At 33.1% G+C, this 22,166-nt stretch overlaps 4 protein-coding genes across 4 annotated transcripts; 3 read left to right on the forward strand and 1 right to left on the reverse strand.

The window, feature by feature from the left end:
* Positions 1-914: 914 nt before the first annotated feature.
* On the forward strand, positions 915-1,439 carry LOC133308663 (serine/threonine-protein kinase BSK1-2-like). The gene has a single exon (XM_061509312.1). It carries the CDS (start codon positions 915-917, stop codon positions 1,437-1,439), a length of 525 nt encoding a protein of 174 aa, XP_061365296.1.
* Positions 1,440-2,217: 778 nt separating this feature from the next.
* LOC133308660 (uncharacterized) lies at positions 2,218-4,088 on the reverse strand. Its single transcript, XM_061509309.1, has 5 exons — positions 3,936-4,088; positions 3,546-3,662; positions 3,126-3,233; positions 2,799-3,030; positions 2,218-2,714 (listed from the first exon to the last, which is right to left on the reverse strand). The coding sequence occupies exons 1-5, from the start codon at positions 4,086-4,088 to the stop codon at positions 2,218-2,220; spliced, it is 1,107 nt and encodes a 368-aa protein (XP_061365293.1).
* Positions 4,089-5,047: 959 nt separating this feature from the next.
* Positions 5,048-7,211, forward strand: LOC133308661 (serine/threonine-protein kinase BSK1-2-like). The gene is made up of 3 exons (XM_061509310.1): positions 5,048-5,480; positions 5,924-6,051; positions 7,140-7,211. Exons 1-3 carry the CDS (start codon positions 5,048-5,050, stop codon positions 7,209-7,211), a joined length of 633 nt encoding a protein of 210 aa, XP_061365294.1.
* Positions 7,170-9,580, forward strand: LOC133308662 (DEAD-box ATP-dependent RNA helicase 47, mitochondrial). Its single transcript, XM_061509311.1, has 2 exons — positions 7,170-7,377; positions 7,473-9,580. The coding sequence occupies exon 2, from the start codon at positions 7,578-7,580 to the stop codon at positions 9,261-9,263; it is 1,686 nt and encodes a 561-aa protein (XP_061365295.1). The 5' UTR covers positions 7,170-7,377; positions 7,473-7,577; the 3' UTR covers positions 9,264-9,580.
* The last annotated feature ends 12,586 nt before the right edge of the window (positions 9,581-22,166 follow it).

The raw sequence follows: 22,166 nt of genomic DNA on the forward strand, positions 1-22,166 counted from the left end.
TGACTATATGTGCTGCAAATGATTGGTAACCTAAATAAATTATTTGATCTGTTAATAGAGCTCAAAAACATCTCTCTGCTGTTGCTGCTTGGGAAGAGAAAAAAAAGGTAGCTCTTGAACTTGAGCTGAAAAAATTGAGGTAATACTTAACCTATTTTTCAGCTATTATTTATTATCATCATGACATTTCTTTTCCAAATATATGCTACATGCTACTAACATGATGCATTTGGCAAAGGACACAAAGAAGTGCATCCTTTTTAAATATCAAAGGATTAATAAACTTTGATATTATAGGATGCATGATATTATACTGAAGTAGTTTGAGAACATATTTTACTATGACAATAGAGTTAATGAAGTAAGATCCAAATGAACAACATGCATGTACTTATATGAGTGTTGCTGCATACAACTTTTAACAACCTCTCTTGTGTGAGCAGGAAAAACTAGAGAAAATGGAAGTGCAACTTTTAACAACTTTCAACTAATTGAATAATGGGGTATGAAGTTGAATAATGGAAGTGCAAGCATATGAATCCCCTTACCCAATTTACTGAAAAATCAGTGTGCACCACAAACCCATAAGAAGAAGTTGCATGCTACAAGATGTAAAATATATTAATAATCCCCCTTCCATCTGCATCTCACCTGCGTCTCAGTGATAACAGCTTGCCCCTCTCACACTGCTACAAGAGTGCAAGTTCCAACTGGTAATCCTAATAAGTAAATAGTGACTGGTAATTAACAAACAGGGAGAACGATAAAGGAAGAGAATGAAGGAATAGAATGTAAGTTAAAAATAAAAATGCAAATTACTCGAACACAAAGACATATATATCAGATAAAGCAATCAAAATCAAAATTTCATGATCTATGAGAGAGAGAGAGAGAGAGAGAGAGAGAATTAAACCATGGGAAATTGTTGCCAATCATCGTTGTTGTTCGGAGTAGGCGAGAGAGAAACTCACCCGGAAAAGGAAAATCAGCAACCCTACCGCAACCACAATCACAACGCTATCTTCTCTCAGAGTCAGAGAGAGACTATGACTATTTTCGTGTCTGTAGCTGATGAACCTTCATCGTTCTCGGAGCTCTCCTTGGCAGACCTGAAAGCCGCGACAAATAATTTCAGCTCAGAGTATATCGTTTCGGAGAGTGGAGAAAAAGCACCGAACGTGGTTTACAAGGGTCGGCTCCAGAACCCGAACAAGAATCGTTGTTGGATTGCTGTGAAGAAGTTCAGCAAAGCTGCTTGGCCTGATCTGAAGCAATTCGTGGAAGAAGCTTCTGGCGTTGGGAAATTGCAGCATCCAAGGCTCGCTAATTTGATCGGTTACTGTTGCGGTCTACTATTTCAAGATTCAAGATGGAAGAGTTGGGTGTTCTCCGTGTTTTTAATGTACAGTTCAAAGAGTTATTTACGGTCTTGCCATTAATGAGAATTGGGTGTTCTCCGTTTTTTTTTGGTTTGAGAACAAAGAATAGAAAACTAGAACAAAAACAACTAAAAGGTGTTCTGAAAATTCTATTCTAAAAACCAAAAAAGAAAACCTATTTTTAAATTTTTTTTACAAAACATGAAGTATCAAACATGTTTTTTTGTTTTTAAAAACAAAAAACAGTTTTGTAAAACACAAATCAAACACACCCATAGGGCCTGTTTGATTGTGTTTTGGTTTTTTTGTTCTTAAAACTGTTTTGTAAAATAGTTTTTAAGAACTGAATTTTAGAACAAAAGAAGAAAAAAATCTGTTTGGTAAACTTGTTTTGAAAATAATTTTAAAAGTTAAAAAACAAAAAAATCTGTTTGGCAAATTTGTTCTAAGAACATGTTTTTAAAACAAAATAAAAAAACTCATTTGATTGATTATTTTTTTAACTTACTTTAAAATAATTTTTTTATTTATAAGTAAAAATTTAGATATATTTTTAACATCAAAATAAATCATATTACAAATCTTTTTTAAGACCAATGCATTGCAAGTTTATCATTTCAAAATCCATAAGGTTACTATATAAGTTGTTATCTGCCAATTTATAATAATTGTAACGAACCAAAGTTAATCTAGTCAAAGACGAATATCTTAATAAGCAACACATATACAAACATAAAATAGGGTTTAATGTACTAATAATCAACACATACAAACATCTAGTCACTTGAAAATTGATTATCCGAAAGTAAAGCCTATTTAACAAATCAAATCAAATAATCTAAACCGCAGAGTTGTTATGTTGTGCCCACATCCAATTTGCTATATGATTACGGTATGCTGCCATTTCAGTTGCACCTTCATCAGATAACCTTGATAAGTTATCATCATTGAAACGTGTTCCCTCAATGTTAGAAATCTCATTCATAACCTCCATTTCTGTTGGATCCATGTCTTCCCACATTCTAAACAAATCATCACGTAAATTCCACTTGCGTATGTAATTATGAATAGCACAACACGCTATCACTATGAGTCGCTGCCTAGAAGGTTTATATGGAGGCATTAACTTCAAAATAGGAAATCTGATCTTCAAGACTCCAAAGCATCGCTCAATTGTCATTCTTAAAGATGAATGCCGATAATTGAATAACTCCTCACGACTTCTTGGTTGTCTACCTCGACCAGTGTATTCTTGAGCATGATATCTTTCGCCTCTAAAAGGGGCAAGGAAACCTCCGGTGCAAGGATAGCCAGAATCCACAAGATAGAACATACCTACATCAATGGAGTATACATTAACATTGAATATAAATTATTTACTTCATTAACAAAAGACTAATTCAACAATATAATATTCACCTCTAGATGGCCATGGAAATTGTGCATTTGGATTGGTTAATGAATCAACAAAAACTTTTGCATCATGTGCACTTCCTTCCCACCCCGAATACACATATGTGAAATACATATTGAAATCACAGATACACATGACATTTTGTGTGACAATTGTCTTTCTACCTCTACATGATGTTTGTTTCTCAGCGGGAACCCATGCATTTATATGTGTGCCATCAATTGCACCTAAACAATTCTATAATCGCAAGAATCCAAATAAAAGCAATTAAAAATTAGATAAAATAAATAAATAAAACATGAATAAATATCATAAGCAATAAAGTTACATACCTTGAACCAAGGATAATATATTGGATTATTTTTTATTCTGTCAGGCAATTCTTTAGACTCTTGTTTTATCAGCTTTTTTCCCAATCGGTATACTGCTCTTAATACCTCCTAAAAATAACGAGAGACTGTTTCTGTAGAATGCTGAAAGCGATCTGAAATCACTCTATGGCGAACATTATGCCCAATTATGAATAAAAACATAGCAACTTTTTCTTCCAGAAGAACATCCCTTGAGTCACTTAAGTAACTTTTTCCCCTCAATTCATTGCAAAAATTAGTAAAACATGTTTTTTCCATTCGAAATAACTCGAAACAAATTGTTCCAGATCCATTTAATATCTCAGTAACAAAGTCACGGCCAGTTAATATAGATGTTCGAACCTTAGTTTTATTTAAAAATTTCTTATTATAATCGCAAACCATATCAATGATGCATAGCTCAACTAATTCATCATCACTTGAATCTGATGCAGATTCATCAAAGATACAAACATCATTTTCTAATGTAGAATTATCAATATCGATGACAGCTACAACCTGTCATATTATTCAACAAAAGAATATGAAGATAGTTAAAAAAAAAGTACCTACACTTCCTAATTAATACAAACGCAACAAGTTCAGCACTTTTGGGACTTGGCGGAACATTATGCCATAAAGAATCTACAATAACATTATGTTGCAATTTGGTGTAAAATTTTGGTATAAAATATTTTCATCTTTAGAATGGAGGTGGGTGGTGTCCTTGCATGATAGCTAAGCATATGAATAATGGAATAAATAATGGAATAGTGGGGTTAAAATAGGCACTTTATATTGTTGGTACTGTTGCATGACACAATAATTCTCCCAACCCTTCATTAGTTCATATGCTTCTGGATTAGATGAAATCTTAGCAGCCTGTAAGATATTGTGAGTTTGTGATCTTATGTCATTATGATGATGATAATAAAAATATGCCATTTCTAGTGCATGTGGCTTTATCTGCATATCATAACTTGTGACTATATGTGCTGCAAATGATTGGTAACCTAAATAAATTATTTGATCTGTTAATAGAGCTCAAAAACATCTCTCTGCTGTTGCTGCTTGGGAAGAGAAAAAGAAGGTAGCTCTTGAACTTGAGCTGAAAAAAATTGAGGTAATACTTAACCTATTTTCAGCTATTATTTATTATCATCATGACATTTCTTTTCCAAATATATGCTACATGCTACTAACATGATGCATTTGGCAAAGGACACAAAGAAGTGCATCCTTTTTAAATATCAAAGGGTATAATAAACTTTGATATTATAGGATGCATGATATTATACTGAAGTAGTTTGAGAACATATTTTACTATGACAATAGAGTTAATGAAGTAAGATCCAAATGAACAACATGCATGTACTTATATGAGTGTTGCTGCATACAACTTTTAACAACCTCTCTTGTGTGAGCAGGAAAAACTAGAGAAAATGGAAGTGCAACTTTTAACAACTTTCAACTAATTGAATAATGGGGTATGAAGTTGAATAATGGAAGTGCAAGCATATGAATCCCCTTACCCAATTTACTGAAAAATCAGTGTGCACCACAAACCCATAAGAAGAAGTTGCATGCTACAAGATGTAAAATATATTAATAATCCCCCTTCCATCTGCATCTCACCTGCGTCTCAGTGATAACAGCTTGCCCCTCTCACACTGCTACAAGAGTGCAAGTTCCAACTGGTAATCCTAATAAGTAAATAGTGACTGGTAATTAACAAACAGGGAGAACGATAAAGGAAGAGAATGAAGGAATAGAATGTAAGTTAAAAATAAAAATGCAAATTACTCGAACACAAAGACATATATATCAGATAAAGCAATCAAAATCAAAATTTCATGATCTATGAGAGAGAGAGAGAGAGAGAGAGAGAGAGAGAGAATTAAACCATGGGAAATTGTTGCCAATCATCGTTGTTGTTCGGAGTAGGCGAGAGAGAAACTCACCCGGAAAAGGAAAATCAGCAACCCTACCGCAACCACAATCACAACGCTATCTTCTCTCAGAGTCAGAGAGAGACTATGACTATTTTCGTGTCTGTAGCTGATGAACCTTCATCGTTCTCGGAGCTTTCCTTGGCAGACCTGAAAGTCGCGACAAATAATTTCAGCTCGGAGTTTATCGTTTCGGAGAGTGGAGAAAAAGCACCGAACGTGGTTTACAAGGGTCAGCTCCAGAACCCGAACAAGAATCGTCGTTGGATTGCTGTGAAGAAGTTCAGCAAAGCTGCATTGCCTGATCCGAAGCAATTCGTGGAAGAAGCTTCTGGCGTTGGGAAATTGCAGCATCCAAGGCTCGCTAATTTGATCGGTTACTGTTGCGGTATACTATTTCAAGATTCAAGATGGAAGAGTTGGGTGTTTTCCGTGTTTTTAATGTACAGTTCAAAGAGTTATTTACGGTCTTGCCATTAATGAGAATTGGGTGTTCTCCGTGTTTTTTTTTTTGGTTTGAGAACAAAGAATAGAAAACTAGAACAAAAATAGCTAAAAGGTGTTCTGAAAATTCTATTCTAAAAACCAAAAAAGAAAACCTGTTTTTAAATTTTTTTTACAAAACATGAAGTATCAAACATGTTTTTTTATTTTTAAAAACAAAACCAGTTTTGTAAAACACAAATCAAACACACCCATATTTGTTTATTCCAGCACATTGTTCTAGTGTGAAGATTTTCCACTAGCGAATAGGCCAATGGCAAACATACAAGGACCCGACTGCCCCAAAAATAGCATTCACATCTATTATCTTCCGAATGTTCATGATAGAACATAAACTATTCGATTATGTGAACAAAGATAGACTAGAAGATCATGCGTATCATCCAGTTATGTATGTGAAATATATGCTTCCTTGCAATGTTATTAAAACTGGCCTGGTCATTGATCTGGTCGAGGTACTGGGTCAGTGGTTCAACCGCATGATTTGGTAATTATATACAATTTTATAATTTATATTAAAAAATTATAAATATACTGAAATATCTAAAAAAATGACAAAAAATTCAAATATTTTAATATAAAAAATAATAAATCACATATTATTATACAATAAAGGATCAAATAAAAATATAATGATCGTCATACGAGACTTTAGGTTCGGAAAATGATATCTTTAACTATAAATCAAATCAAAATTTTTTGTATAGTGCATAATTGAGATAATATTAGTGTTGTAGGTACATAAATTATGTAAGTCAATAAGCAAAAAAATATTCAAATATGTCCACTTTGATTTATTTTGTTTTGAAAAAAAAAAATTGGAATTTTTTTTTGGGACCGGGTCGGGTTACCGATTTTCATGAAAATCGGCAGGGTCGGATTGGGTCGCACCGATTTTGATGCATGGCCGGTCCATTACTTCAACCAGACTGATTATATGACCGATTTACCGGTTTCCAGGTCGACCCGGCCGGATCGCTCTGATTTTATTAAAACTGCTCCTTGTATCATTTTTATATACAAATAAATTCTTTTAAAATCAATTTAAGTAAAATATAAGATAAAGAAATACATAAGACTAAACTCAAAACTAAAAATGTGTGCACCATTGAATTTTGTTGGATTAGGTACATCTTAATTTTTTTTTTCCTTTGGCCTCTCTATATTTGTGCATTTCACAAAGTAATTAAAATTAAATAATATTTGAATTTCGTTACTTATCTCAATTTTTTTTAGAGTAGATATAAAATTTGATGATGAAATTTTTGTGTTTGTTTAATTTTTTGAATATTTTTTCATTTAAATTAGTACTTTTAATTTGTATTTTTAAAATATATTTTTTAACACAAGTAATATATTTGAGGTATTAAATTATATATTTATTTTTCTCTCTTACATACATTTGCATTGTCTAAAATATTTCTTATATAAAATTTTAATTAACCCTTTAATTAACAATTGACATGTTTATCTTTATTATCTTGTGGCCACGTTGTAAGAGGAATTCAATAAATAAAAATCTTCAAAAAATAATCTTTTGCAGATAAACCCTGATGTGATGTCTTTCCCCAAACAAGCACCTCATAGACTCACAGAGCAAAGAGAAGAGCTCTGAAACTGTGATGTTCAGCGTTTCCCAAATTCCTCAACCTTGAAGCCACGAATTAGGATACCCAATTTCAAATTCAAGTACTTGCTACTTCATGGTTTTTGGGTTCAGATTGTGGTGGCAGTAGCAACAAATTTCTCAAATCTCTTCATACACACAGAAAAACAAAAAGGTTTCAACTTTCACTACCCTTAACTTGTCCCAAAGTTTGAATTTCTTTTTTCTTTTTAATTTTTTGTGGGTTTTTCTTGTTCTTATCTGTAGCAGATTTTAAGGTTTGTTTGGAAGGGTTTTAGCAGCCACTAATATTGTCTTGTCCCATTTTGGAGTAGAGACAGGGAATAAGGTTTTTCATTTATTTTTGTTAAAAAAATGCCAACTTTGATCTCAGCTAGGTTTCTTCTTGTTGTTGGAGAGTCATTCCCCATAAGAAGGGTTTTGGCCACTTCTAGGAATGCTTCATTGTGCAGTAGTGTCCGTTGTATGAGCCAGGTGGAACCACATAATGGTTCCCTCACCCTTTCTAGCATTGGTTTCCAAAGTGAAATTGAACCAAGAAACATAAGCAAACCAAATAAGCTTAAGCCATTAGGTTCTTCCTCTGAGGCTCTCAAGAGCAAAGGAAAGCCCTTTGGAAACAATGGGAAGAAACCAGTTAGGGTTATAGACAAACAGCAAATAGAGTCTGCCCCTTTTGCTGCTAAATCATTTTCAGAACTTGGCCTTCCCAATGTGTTGATTGAGAGGCTAGAGAATGAGGGGTTCAATGTTCCAACTGAAGTTCAGTCTGCTGCTGTTCCTACCATTCTGAAGAACCATGATGTCATTATTCAGTCTTACACAGGTTCAGGGAAAACATTGGCTTATCTACTTCCTATACTTTCTGCTATTGGGCCATTAAGGGACAAAATTCCTGAAGGAAATGGTGATGGTGGTGAGGCTGGGAAGAAATTGGGGATAGAAGCAGTGGTTATTGCTCCTTCTAGGGAGCTTGGAATGCAGATAGTGAGGGAGTTTGAGAAAATACTAGGAATGGATAATAAGAGAGCGGTTCAGCAGCTTGTGGGAGGTGCAAACCGAACCAGGCAGGAAGAAGCTCTCAAGAAAAATAAACCTGCCATTGTTGTTGGCACTCCTGGTAGGATATCAGAACTTAGTGCAGCTGGGAAACTGCGCACCCATGGATGTCGTTTTCTGGTATTAGATGAAGTTGATGAACTCCTATCCTTCAATTTCCGGGAAGACATGCACCGGATATTGGAGCACGTAGGGAGGAGATCAGGTTCAGGTGCAGACCCAAACTCGAATGACAAAAGGGCCGAGCGTCAGTTAATTATGGTTTCTGCAACTGTGCCATTTTCTGTTGTAAGGGCAGCTAGGAGCTGGGGTTGTGAACCACTTCTTGTCCAAGCTAAGAAAGTTGTCCCTCTTGAAACCGTTTCGCCTTCTCAGCCTGTTAATTTGTCAAGATCTTCACCCAGCTCGAGTCCTAACTCATCCATGCCATCTCAGACAGCAGCAGTAGATAGTCTACCTCCTGCATTGAAACACTATTACTGTGTAGCAAGGTTGCAGCACAAAGTTGATACTTTGAGAAGGTGTATTCATGCACTGGATGCCAAATTTGTGATAGCTTTCATGAACCATACTAGGCAGCTAAAGGATGTTGTCTTCAAGCTGGAGGCCCGTGGGATAAAAGCCGTAGAGTTACATGGAGATCTTGGGAAGCTTGCTAGGTCAAATACTCTGAAGAAATTCAAGAATGGTGAGGTGAGAGTTCTGATGACAAATGAATTATCAGCAAGGGGTTTGGATGTGGCAGAATGTGATCTTGTGGTTAATCTGGACTTACCCACAGATTCAATTCACTATGCGCACCGAGCTGGCCGAACTGGTCGGCTTGGTAGGAATGGTACAGTGGTAACCATATGTGAAGAGCCAGAAGTGTTTGTTGTGAAGAAATTGCAGAAGCAGCTTGGATTACCAATAGTATGTTGTAATTTTGCAGATGGAAAGATGCTTGTCACTGAAGAAGAGAAAACACTAAGCACTTCTTGAAGATGAGGTGTTATATTTTTGCAACATGTTTGGTTGATAATGCATTTTCCATGTTCAATGTTTTTGTTCTTCATTCAGAAAAGCTATATTTAAGGGATTGCTTCTTACCTATTTTACTAATTGATAACTATTACTTGAGTGCACTGTGCACATTAGAAATGTTCCTTGTAGTTTACATTTTAAGTTGAATATAAAAAGTATATACTGATTATTAGGGCAGCTGATATCTGGTTCACAATCACAACAGATTCAGCTTATATATTCAAGTAGTTATCACTCAAGTGGATATTGAGTTTTTACCTGAATGTCAATGAACAACATAGGCACAAATTACAATGGAAAACATGATTTTTATGAAATTAGTTTTCTTTCTTTCTTTTCCCAGCTTTTATAAATGGAAAGTATTTCAGTCGCTGAAAATTGCTCCTGTTTTGAACAGAAGATATGTTCCCTGAATGGAGAATGCTTTTAACTTTCTCAGTGCTGAAGCTATATTTACGTTGTCTGATTTTCATAAATGGCCGGTGCTGAAGTTTCTGGGTTAAAACTTGGGGAACTGGATATTCATATTTATTTATATGCATCAAAGCTATATTTAGGGATTGCTTCTTACCAATTTTGCTAATTGACAACTTCCACTTGAGTGCACATTAGAAACATGCCTTGAAATTTACATATTTTTTTTGGTTTCCCGGAAAGTGTGTTCACCCATTTGGACGAGACTAATTCCATTTGTGGCGTAAAGCGTGAAAGTTTTTGTTATTGGCCCCAAATTGCTACGCCTAGGAATTGAACCATAGATCTTTCAAGCCTAGCAGTCTGTTCCTTAGGCACAACTTGCTTACTAGTTGTGTCACCTCTTGAGTTTGAAGTTTACACTTTAGGTTGAAGATAAGAAGTATATACTGATAAGGGTAGCTGATATCTGGTTCACAACTACATCTTATAGATTCAATTAGATGTCACACTACTGGATATTGAGTTTTTTCCTGAATGTTGATGAACAACTTAGGCATAATTGGAAAACATGATTTCTGTGAAATTAGTTTTCTTTCTTTCATTTTCCAGTTTTTGTAGATGCAAAACGTTTCAGTCACAGAAAATTGTTCCCATGATGAACAGAATATATGTTCCATGAATGGAGAATGACTTTTCACTTTCTCAACTGGAATATATTTTTTTCTTCTTTTTTTATTTTTTATTTTGGATATTATCCATCGATTCATGGATTACTTGATTAGTTCGATTCGAGTCGGGTAGGATCACATAAGTGGCAAAACTTTTCCTATCAAGTTTTAACACAATTGAGTTTTCAGGGGTTTAAACTCGAGACCACTAGTTAAGTTGGAACCATCCTTTACTAGTTGATTCACGTGTTTGGTAGTTATATTTTCTTCCTTTGAACTCACTCAAATTGCTATGTATGTTTTACCTGAGCCCTCAAATCAACTTCATTGTTTGGCACCAACATCACTCTACTTTCTACGCTGCCAGGCCCAGAAGTCACTTCTAATCTGCATCTTTCTTTTTTCACATAGCTTATCTGTTACTATTGTGGAGGTTGAAAATTGTATTACAGAGGTGGATTTTATATTATTCAAATGGAATTAAGTAAACTTAAAATTTGATATCCTATAACTTAAACGTCTTATGAGTTGCATTTGATGAGTTTGATCAGTGTTTTCTTTCAACTTGTCTCCGACTTCTGCTTTGGTTAAAAGAAGTTAGAAATGGGTCATGAAGAAGGACATATAAGCATTCTTATGGATTCTTTACAATGGTAGGCCATATATTAAGATTTCTACACTAAACATGAATGTGACATTTTACAATTAATAACAATCACTAGGTATTATTTACAATTTAGCTTCTACATTTGGTAAGAAGTAAGATCAATTAGAAAAAAATTTGAAATTTTAATCCATAGTTAATGCTAAAGTTTTGCTAAGAGATTTTGTAATTTTTTGGATAATTTAATGGATTGGTGTGATTGAACCTGAGCAGCACAATGAAGTGATCACCTTTAGGTGAACATTGATATCTGAAAAAATAAAAATAAATTGCTCTTATATTTTTGCATGAAAAAAAACTTTTTCAACATCACTTTGCATATACTAAATTATATACAAAATTTGAGCCGCAAAAAGAATGTGAATCCATTTGATAATTCTGGATATTGGTTTATCGGATATGTAAATTAATAAGAGAAAAGATCAACTGTGTAAGCTTAATCCATTATTAGTCATTAATTCCACCAATATTTAATAGCTTTTATTAATAATTAAAATTAAGTATAAAATTTCTTATTTTTATACCATTATAAATTATCTCCAATTAACACTAATTATTTTTGGAATAGTAGATAACTAATTATATATGTGTGTGTGTTTGTTTTGTTTTAATTACAGGATATTATCTTCTGCCATCTCAAAAATTTTCTTATAATTTTAATTTATTTTGGACCTGAATTATTATGATAATTTTTTCCCAACTTAAAATCACATCCTTTTGGGTATAATTTTATTGGGAAAATATTTTCTTATGATGTAGGAGAATTATTTTTTCCTACTAGTGACCCTTCAATTTTCGTGCAACAATTTCTTTTGTGTTTTTGTTTTTTATAATAGATATGGGACCTACACAAGATATGCAAGAAAATTTTCTCCTACTGCATAAAAAAATTGAAATCCAATTTTTTTATTTCTTGTAATAGGAGAAATATGTAACCCTATATAAAAGTTGCTAATTATTAATTTTTTTAAGTATTGTTGTTACTTGCTCTCAGTCGACATTAACCTAAAATAATATATATTTTTTCATTAATTAATAATGCATATGTTTCTTTAGAAATAAGAATAAACACACCTAACGAGAAAAAAAAATTATCATTTATCAATAAGGTTTCCTTGAATGAGTAACATTACATAAATCAGATGGCTGCATAAGTAATTAGACAAGCACCCAAAAAAAAAAGAGAGTTTTAGTCCAGAATCCTGAATTGCATTTGTATGTGATTATTACTCATATTCTTCTTGAAAGTGTTGGAGATCAAGAATGTTTCTGAAAATTCGAATTTGGATTGGCATTGCTGTATATCCTTGACTTGCACGCCATAATTCTCAATCGATTCTTAAACTATTGTGTGCAAATGTTAACTACAGTTGTTGCTTTGGAGTAGGTACTTCATTGAATTTATTACTTTGAAGAGTTGCACTCACAAGAGAGGGTTATTGACCAATGACATCTAAGATTATGTCATAGAATAATGTTCGTTGTTCATGCCTGCACGCACCCATGTGCTATCACCATTTTTCCGTGGCCAACTTGCAACATTGTCGCTGTGTGCCACTTCCTTTAATTTATATATAGATAGATTCCCCTCTGATTTTCCACGAATCTATAAAATAAAACATTCTTCTTTCTTAAACAGTTGATTAGGTTAATCTCATTAGAATAAAAAATAAATTACAATAATGTTAAAGCAGATTAAGTTTAATCATTGAGATTTAATACTGTTTCACATTTCAATAGACATCTTTTTCACCTATTATATATGTGAAAATATTTTTTTTCTCATGTTGCATGAGAATTCAATTCTCATGTTGTGACCTTTCGATTTGTGTGCAAAACTTTTCTTTTCTTTTTCTTTTTTTAATAAATGTGGGACCCACAGCTAGTTGAGTCACAACATGATAATTGAATTCTCATGCAACATGAGAAAATCAAACCCCATTATATATATATAAAATAATGTGACCTTAACTATAGTTGTAAAAAAAATAGTATAATTGGTTTACCAAAAAATAAAAAATAATAAAATTACAATTTGAATTTGAAGCCGGGCTCAAATCCAAAAGAATGTACATGACCTACTACCCAAGGTCCCATGGGTCTCACACATAACTCATATATAGGACTATGTCCATTTTCTGTGTCTGTTTACCGTGTCTCTTTTTCGCTCTGAAAGTGATTTAAGCATAGAAGTGTTTTTACATGTTCCTTACTCTGTTTTCAATAAATAGGATCAACAGCATACCAAAAAAAAAAAAAAAAAATAGGATCAACAACTAAGATTGAGAATATAATATATACTGGTGTCTCTCATATTATTAGAGACAAATTTTATCTTCTACATACACATAAAAATTGTGGGACCCAGATGCAGAAAAAAAAAATATAAGTCTCACATACTTTTATGTATATATAAAAAATAAAATTTATCTCCTATAATATAAGAAATAATAAATCCTATATATATACCCTTTTAGATTTTATTGGTTGAAGAAAGATCGTACTATTCGTTTGTTGTCAAAATACTTATGATTATGATATAATGTTAAATATCACATTTGGGTATCAACATGTCTCTCTATGTGCATCAAAAGCACCCCAACTCCCCCTACAAACATCATTTCACAATAGTGTGTTTGTAGGGAACATAATTCAGTCTAATTGTTTGAAATTAAAGCTGCAAACTACAGTGAGAGAAGACATCTATATTACGCCGTTTAGGTTTATCTAATGATAATTTTTTATTGTAGATCGGATTAGTCGAATAATTTTGAATAGATAAAAAATTAAAATAATAATAATAATTCAATTAACTATATATATTCCATCAATTATTTTATAGGAAAAATATTTTTGCTTTTATTATAAAAAATATTTCTCTATTATATTCATATAAAAATAAATGAATCCTATTATAAAGTGAAAAAAAAAACCCACTCAGATTTATATAAATATGATAACAAATAATTTTTCAACAAAAAAAGAATTTTTTTTTTTTTTTTATTTACTCTTGTATAATGTCAATTGTCACCAGCACCAGAGAGTTCGGCTCCTTGCCCCTTGCCAAGCGCTAAAGTCAATTGGTTACTACAAATATAGTAGAAGAAGCCACTTGGTATTTGCACTATCATTTTCCATGAAATTTAATTAACCACGCTTCCGAGTCAATTAGACAATTACAGTCTCATAATGACACCGTTGTCTTCCACAATTGTGCTGGAATAATTGCATATCATCGATGAAACCAAATCATAAAATTTCATGGAAAATGCCTGTTGCATATGTTTTTGCCAATGACAGCTCAAGATAGGTCCCACCCCTCCATTGTATGGTTTAATTATGCAATGTACTTCAACTGTATTACATTAACAGCATTTGGTAAAGGACAAAATTTTTTTTTACTTGGAAATCATAATTTTTGAAAATATGATGGGAAAATTAATTTTTCAAAAATATTATTAAAAAATTGTTTGGTAGGTTAAAATTGAGAATATTAGCTCAAGTTTCTTAATTTTATGTTGGATTATTTGTCGAATATTACTGAAAATGTGGTGTAATTTTACAAACCTAACCTCTACCTTTTTGACTTCACGATTCAAAATAAAAATACAGAGTTGGGGATAAAATTAACAAGCATAAATATAAATCTTCCGGACTTCTTCAAAAACAAGAGACAAGATCAATAAGATCAAAAAACATGGTCTTATTGTAATTTCACCCTCGCTTTCTTGAATATCTCAAAATAATCCTTCTACCAAATTCTCCCTAAGATCAAAAAATATGCCACAAGTTGATACGAATTATTGTCTTGTTCTGTCATGGGTTGACATGTGTAATTCGCATGTCAAACCCATAATTTTTTTTATTTAAAAAAATAAAAAATTTAAATTTTGTTGATTTTGAATCGGCGCAGGTTATATGTCAACTCGCATATATTATTTAATTTCTTCTAAAAAATAAATTTTCATTTTTTGTGGATCAACCCATATGTCCCACGACAGGTCATGTCTACGTTTCAATTTTTTACGCGTGAACAACAACAATCGTGTTTGTGTTGAAAAGTTTGAGCCGTAGGTCAAACCTTGATTCAATACGAACTCAACCTTCCAACACATTTTGCCACTCCTATTTATATAGAATGAATCCTCTTATATATAAATTTCACATCATCAGATTATATAAAAAATTTATGTCTTTTTTCTTTTTTTATGTATTAACAAATATTGATTGGCCACCACTCATTTAGTGCTTATTTTGTGTGTGTGTGTGTTTCGTAATGTGTTTGTGTGGGGGGGGGGGGGGGGGGGGGGGGGGTAGACACAAAATGTTCATGATCACGTGAAATTCATACATGAGGAGATACACTACTAGTCTGGATTGTTGTGTTTGATATTTTTATCCGAATCATGTACAAATTGCTGTATAACATTAATTACTGTCTGAGATCTTTTTATTTTATTTCTTTGCTGGTAGGAACTTTCTGAGATATTCTTCCATGGTGACACAGGCATAGACCCCAATACTGGTTCCTAGGTGTAACTCCCCTCTTAGTGATATAACAATATTAGTTTGAAAAGGTCATAATGAACAGATGTGTAAGACAAAGAAAGTCCTACATTGAGTGATTTAATTATGAAATCCTGTACATAAAAAGGCACTTACGAATTTTTTTAAGTTAATGAAAACTACTTAATATCAAAAGTATTTTATATGAAAAAAGAAAGTGCTTTTGAAAAACGATTAAAATATCTCCTCACGGGGTGCGTGAGTATGTGTTAGATCGAAGCATTTTGCATATTTTTAGACATACCCAATTTTTTTGTAAGCACTAATTTTCTAACATCATAGCTGTATCTATGCTCATGATGAATACACCATCTCACGTAACAATTTTTTTTCCTTTCTAATTAAAGTTAGTTCTTGTCATACAAGAACGACCTCTAAGATGCATTGAATGTATATCCCTAAATAAGGGGGTTTTAGAGCTGTGTTCTTTTTTGACTTGCATATGTTTTATCATAACGCGGTTCAAAATTTGAAGTAGAATGTTACCTAAAGTTCTGGAACAATATAATATATTTGCAGTATAAATATGAGCAAGTGTCGGCAGTATATAAATTCTTAACTGTGGTTTGCACAACCTGGCCAGGTAGTATGGCTAAAAGAATAAATAAATTAATTCATACAAGCTAACTAATAATGAATGATGAAAAAGGTCATTTACTTTTATTGGCAACCCTACTAGAAAAAAAAAGCTAAAAAATAAATAAATAAATATATATATATGGGATAGAATCCTTTGACACCGGTGTCAAATTTTGAAATTTGACACCAAATCCCAACCGTTGATTTCCGTCAATCTACGGTTATCATTTATTGGGAATTACACTTATTAATTAATTATTAATTCCAATAAATGATAACCGTTGATTGACGGAAATCAACGGTTGGAATTTGGTGTCAAATTTCAAAATTTGACACCGGTGTCAAAGGATCATATATATATATATATATATTTCGATGTCATATAGAAGATCAATGCCATTCATATGGATTCTGCATGATAATGTGCATTTGTATAATGAAAAATTATAGGCTTTCTTTGGGTGCCGTGTGGCCTTTTAATAGGTTGATGTTTTTAGATGATTTGAAATAGTTATTCAAAACTACTTTCAAATTATTTGTTTGATAAAAATAATAAAAATAGTTATCAATTCTAATTTATTAATTAACTAAGCTTTTAGGCCGGATGTTAACGTGCATGTCGCAATATTTATACAAATATTCCAAAATAATTAATAAACTCATTAGTATTAAAAATAAGTTATTTATTTACCAAAAAAAAAAAAATAGTTATTTGATAAAGTGGATGCACACACACATATATATATAGAAAAATATTTCTCAAATCACTTGAGGTAATCTTATCTCCAGCTGTTCCAAAATTACGTCATTTTGAGTGTTAGGAGAATTAATGAAGAGTGTTTTAGTATTTGTATTTGTTTATTTATTACATTAATTTTACCAAAACACTATTCATTAATTTTCCTAAACCCTAAATGACGTAATTTTGGGGTGGCCGGAGATAGCGGCGGAACCATGTTGTTTCAATTGTTTGCACGTGCAGACACAAAGTTGGGGAATTATTATTATTTCTCACAGGGAATGGGTGATTCAGGTCAAGTGAAAAACAAAATGAAATAGGAAGATTGAAATGAAAAAGGTAAAGATAAGTCCAACCCAACCAACCCCTTATGTTGAACTTGATATATTTGTTGGTCCCAGATGAACATAAGATGGGGGGGGGGGGGGGGGGGGGGGGGGGGGGGGGGTGAATTGAGTTTTATAAAAATAATTTGCTAATTAAAATTAACTCAAAGCAATAAATCAAGATAAGGATAGAGAGATATTAACACAAAAGTTTTTACGTGGAAAACCCAAAAGGGAAGAAAAACCACGGGCCCTAAACTCGAATACTGAAATTCGACGGGCAACTCCACTATAAAACTTGTGTACAAAGAGTTCTCTAGTATCTTAGTTTCCTAGTCTACCCCTTACACAAATTCCCAAACTGGTATCCTAATTTTTCAGTACGAAACTGTGATACCCTCCCCTGTATGCATCCAAGAGAGATGTCTGCTAAACCGATTAGAGTCACAACGTTAATGTATTCAATTAAAGAGATGTATATTTTAGTCGAGTGATAAAACATGTATTGAAATCGGGTTTCACATAGGAACAGCTGGAAATTTTATAAAACACATTGCTTGCTGAAATTGAAGTTTGTTCCTGAAAACCTGCCTATCTTGCAAAAATCATAAAAAATCGAATTTAACAGCTTTTGAAGATTTTCTTTGACACAAGGAAAGTAGACATCTGGGGCTTTACGTACATATAAATTATATCTCATTCGGAGGTCTGTGGCCCTAGAAACAGAACTCGCAAGATGCTTGCTAAAACAGTTCAAAAATCCGAATTTAAAACAGGAGAAATCGTTTGGGCAAATTAAATACCAGAATTACATAAGTTCAGGAAAAATATAAAAGTCAGTCTACAACATGTTTCAAAACAGAATACGAATTATAACTTGCTACTCTCCAAAATACTACATCAACGTCGAATATTCAATACACAATCAATAGAAACAGCGAATAAACAACAAGGTTTTCAAATAGCAGCACTCAACAGAATATATCCCAAACAAATACGTCATCAAATGCTTCTTCGTCCTCCTGCAATTTTATAAAAATTGAGCCCTAAAAGGGGTGAGAAAAAATCCCAGTAGTGTGGCAGAAAAACCAATAGTGCAACAATATTAGTCTAGATACCGAATTTCCAAAACAGCCGCATCATCAATTAATCCGAACAGATACTAAAATGCAACAGAATGCGTATATAACTCTAGAATAATGTATCTTCATAGCACTACTGTGCACATACTAACTAACTCAACAGAGATTCCATTTGGCCCTAACAGAGGGGAATTCCAATTGAGACCTATGCGAACTGAGCCACGGTTCCTTCTCCCTGGTACCTGAGGGATGCGTATATGATGAATGCTCAACCATATGCTTCCTTTCAAAATTTTCAATTTTCCAAACAACATGTATAAGGATGCATGTTATGCTATGATTTGCTTCGCACACACATGAAAAATGCGGATTTATGATGTACATGAGCAGAACAAAAATCAGAATTAGAATACCATAGTTCTCATGGATTATGACACCCAAAATTTCGAATAAAATGTGTCTCCAAAACAGAATTCCAATGAGTCCAAATTCAGAAGTGGTTTACAAATATTTTCCAACAGAATACATATATATATATATATATATATATATATATATATATATATATATATATATATATAGGGACACATGAGCAACAATTCACAAATCCAAGCACTAAACTAATAGTCACAAAAGGTTGAACCACCTACACTTACCTTGATGTGTCCAAGTTTTAAACCAATTGTAACACCAATTCAATCCACTCTCTTAGGGGTTTGCGCACCTATATAAACGTATAACAAGTCAAAACTTTATTTTGTGACATCCTATTACATAAAATTTCTATCCCTCTTAATGTTTGGTTTACAATCGGATTTTATGGTCCCTAAACTAGATAAATTTTCTGACTTAAGATTTAGTTTTACCAATTGTTAACAAGAAACAAAATCAAAGCTTCTCAAGCATGCAGGTTCGGTTTATGGGGTCATTAATTAGGGGCTTCCAATTTTTTTTTTTAACATAACATCACCCATCTAAGTCCAGCATGCGCTAATTAGGCATTTAGCTTGCTCTCTTCATCATTCACAACACATGCAAAGCTAACAATCTTTTCTAATCCCAAAGACCAGTCTATCAACGCTAAAGGGAGCTATTTTCCAAGCTCACAAAAATATCAGTTTCGGTTTGCATGTACCAAATTCATGGATGTTCGGATGGACAGAAGCAAGGGAAGAGGAATGGAAAAAAATACATCCTCTTTGACTACATGCAGCGGCCAAACAGAGGGGAAAACAAAAGCTTGGGGTTCGACTCATACCTCCTTGTGTGTACCCAAAATGTTCACCAATCAGCCAAGGAAATAGCAACCAAGTGATGAGCAGCCCCCCTCAACCTTCCTATGCTCTAAAATCTCGGTTTCAGCTGCATGCAATGGAAAGAAGAACACTCAGAACCGATTTGTGTAGTGATGAATAAAGAGATAAAGAAAATACCTCACCTCCTTAGGATTGATCTTCGGCTAAACAAGGAAAGGAGAGGGGAAAGTGTTTAGGTGTTTTGTTATCTTCCTATGGGCTCACGGTTTGTGGGGAAGATGATGGGGAAAGAGATGCCAGCATGGTTCTCCTTTGTGTCCTTCCTTGAGGCTTGAGGCTGTGAGGAGGGAATGAGGGGAGCTAAGTGTGATTCGGAATTAAGGATGAACAATCAGTTCTTGGGTTGGTTCTTTGTTATGCGCTTGGAGAGAAAGAGACTAAAGTGAGGCTGATTGTATTTTTAACAAATGAGCAGAATGCAATTGTTTTCTCCCCTTGTAATGCGCACACGACTGAAGTGGTGAGAAGGAAGTGTGTGTGTGTGGCTTTGACCAATGAGAAGACATGCATTCAGATTTTGACCAATGAGGAGACATGCATTCAGATTTCATAGAGATATGTTAAAGGATTAGCTAAGAGTTTTGGGCTGACTTGGCCTTCCCCCAAAGCATTTGGGCCGGAGCCTATAGGGGATAGATGGGGTCTAATTTCCTCACCTAATGAACATCATTTTATGTAATCTACTAAATAGTAACTAAGATTTTTATATATATTGTAATTAAAATTAATTCTACCTTTTTAACTAGGGTTTCGAATTCCTAAGATACATACTCACCCATAATTGTACTTAAAACAATTTTCCTAATTTAAAGTAATTCCACCCTAAATATATATAGAATTCGAATTCGAGGCATGCTTCCACATTCCTAATTGCAATTTATATAACTCCCTAATTATGTGGGATGTTACAGAAACCTTAACCCTTTAGGATTCTGAAACTCTATCACACAAGGGTTCTCAACGTACTCTCAATTTCCAAGAAAAAGAGACATGCTGGTATTCCAGTTTCCCAGCACAAGAACTGGAATCCAAGTTTCCCAGTACAGACCTTAAAAAATGTCAAGAAGAAAATTATAATTAAAGTGATTTATCTCAATGCTTCTTTTCCTTAAGCAGATAGGTAATCTGAATTCCTATGGAGAAATATTCACTTTGCCAAAGGATGAATGTATGAATGAATGTTCTTGAGAACGCTCTTCAATTGATGCACAAGAAAGAATCCTAATCTTGAAAATCTATTTCTCTCTTTTCTTTCTTGTATATCCTTCTCTCTTCTCTCTCTTGTATTTTCTCCACTCTGAAATAATATGCCATGAGCCCTATTTATAATAATCACATCTTAATCTATTATGCAATGCAATCCTAATCAAATCTTTGGCAAATAATATTTTATTTCTCTTAGATGAAATCTAAAAAGATAAAATCTTTCCCAATCTTTACTTGATTCCATGCTTTTATATATCTTCATGATATCTTCCATATCTTCTCCAATCTGCATGCAATCTTTAATTATCTTGAATATTGATCCCATGCTTTTTTCTGTCTTCATGATATCTTCCATATCTTCTCCAATCTTCATGCAATCTTCAATTATTCTGAATACTATTTCAAATCAGAATAAATATTATTCTGAAATCTCAAACGATCAGTTCATTAGTAATTTCAAGACAATAAAATATTATCAATTAAATTAACATTAAATTGATTGTAATCATCAAAACATATTTTAAATCAATTAAACAATTGGGGTATAACAAATATTCAATAATATTTAATAAGATTGATAACGTAGATATAGTGCAATATTTTCAAGGAATGAAAAAATGAAGAATGCTTTTGTAATTGTTATACTGTAACTAGCAGTGTAAATGGGCTAGGCTGGCCTACAGGGGCCTACGGCCTAGCCTATATTAGGCCAAACTTGGTCTATTACAAATAGTCAAATAGAACAAGACTAGGCTTTTAAGAAAAATTATTTAGAAAGCAGGTCATAGGCTTTTTTGTACATGTTGAGCCTATAAGCCTATAGGCCGACCTATATCATATTATTTATTTTAAATAAGATGATTATTTTAATAATTTTTAATAATAAAGTAATATCATTTTAGTAATTTTTTTAATTGTTGAATGTTTAATAGGCTTAAACAGGTCAACAGGTCTAGGCCAAGGCTTTTAATTTTTAAATATAGGTCAGGTCAGACTTATAATTTGAGGCCAAAACAGGCTAATAGGTCAGGCCAGACGTAAGTTTTTTTCGTACAGGCCTGCCAATTTAAATCAAAGCCTAGCCTAACCTAATCTATTTAAAGTTAAAATAGTTTTTTCACAATAGTTTCGTTGGCTCTTGATTATTATTTTTTATGTAAAGTTAAAATTTTCTTTTCTTTTCTTGTTTATACTCTTTTGTTTTTTAATACATTTAAAATTTTCTTTAAAAAATTTTAAATGGGCGCTGCCACCGAACCCCCTGCCCCTAAGTGTGCAGGCATAAATAATCTTAATTA

Source organism: Gastrolobium bilobum, unplaced genomic scaffold (genome assembly GCF_033153095.1).
Source record: "Gastrolobium bilobum isolate Gb01-03AN ecotype WA unplaced genomic scaffold, APGP_CSIRO_Gbil_v1 utg8724, whole genome shotgun sequence".
Classification (NCBI taxonomy): domain Eukaryota; kingdom Viridiplantae; phylum Streptophyta; class Magnoliopsida; order Fabales; family Fabaceae; genus Gastrolobium; species Gastrolobium bilobum.

What these genes read in the sequence shown, in the direction of transcription:
- LOC133308663 (XM_061509312.1), top strand. Translation starts at nt 915, where the DNA reads ATGGGAAATTGTTGCCAATCATCGTTGTTGTTCGGAGTAGGCGAGAGA.
- LOC133308660 (XM_061509309.1), bottom strand. Translation starts at nt 4,088, where the DNA reads ATGGCATATTTTTATTATCATCATCATAATGACATAAGATCACAAACT. An exon ending in AGCTATGCATCATTGATATG is followed by an intron (nt 3,234 to 3,545) that starts GTTTGCGATTAT and finishes CGTTATTTTTAG; the next exon opens with GAGGTATTAAGAGCAGTATA. An exon ending in ATTTCCATGGCCATCTAGAG is followed by an intron (nt 2,715 to 2,798) that starts GTGAATATTATA and finishes CCATTGATGTAG; the next exon opens with GTATGTTCTATCTTGTGGAT.
- LOC133308661 (XM_061509310.1), top strand. Translation starts at nt 5,048, where the DNA reads ATGGGAAATTGTTGCCAATCATCGTTGTTGTTCGGAGTAGGCGAGAGA. An exon ending in TTTGATCGGTTACTGTTGCG is followed by an intron (nt 5,481 to 5,923) that starts GTATACTATTTC and finishes TGTTCATGATAG; the next exon opens with AACATAAACTATTCGATTAT. An exon ending in TGGTCATTGATCTGGTCGAG is followed by an intron (nt 6,052 to 7,139) that starts GTACTGGGTCAG and finishes AATCTTTTGCAG; the next exon opens with ATAAACCCTGATGTGATGTC.
- LOC133308662 (XM_061509311.1), top strand. Translation starts at nt 7,578, where the DNA reads ATGCCAACTTTGATCTCAGCTAGGTTTCTTCTTGTTGTTGGAGAGTCA.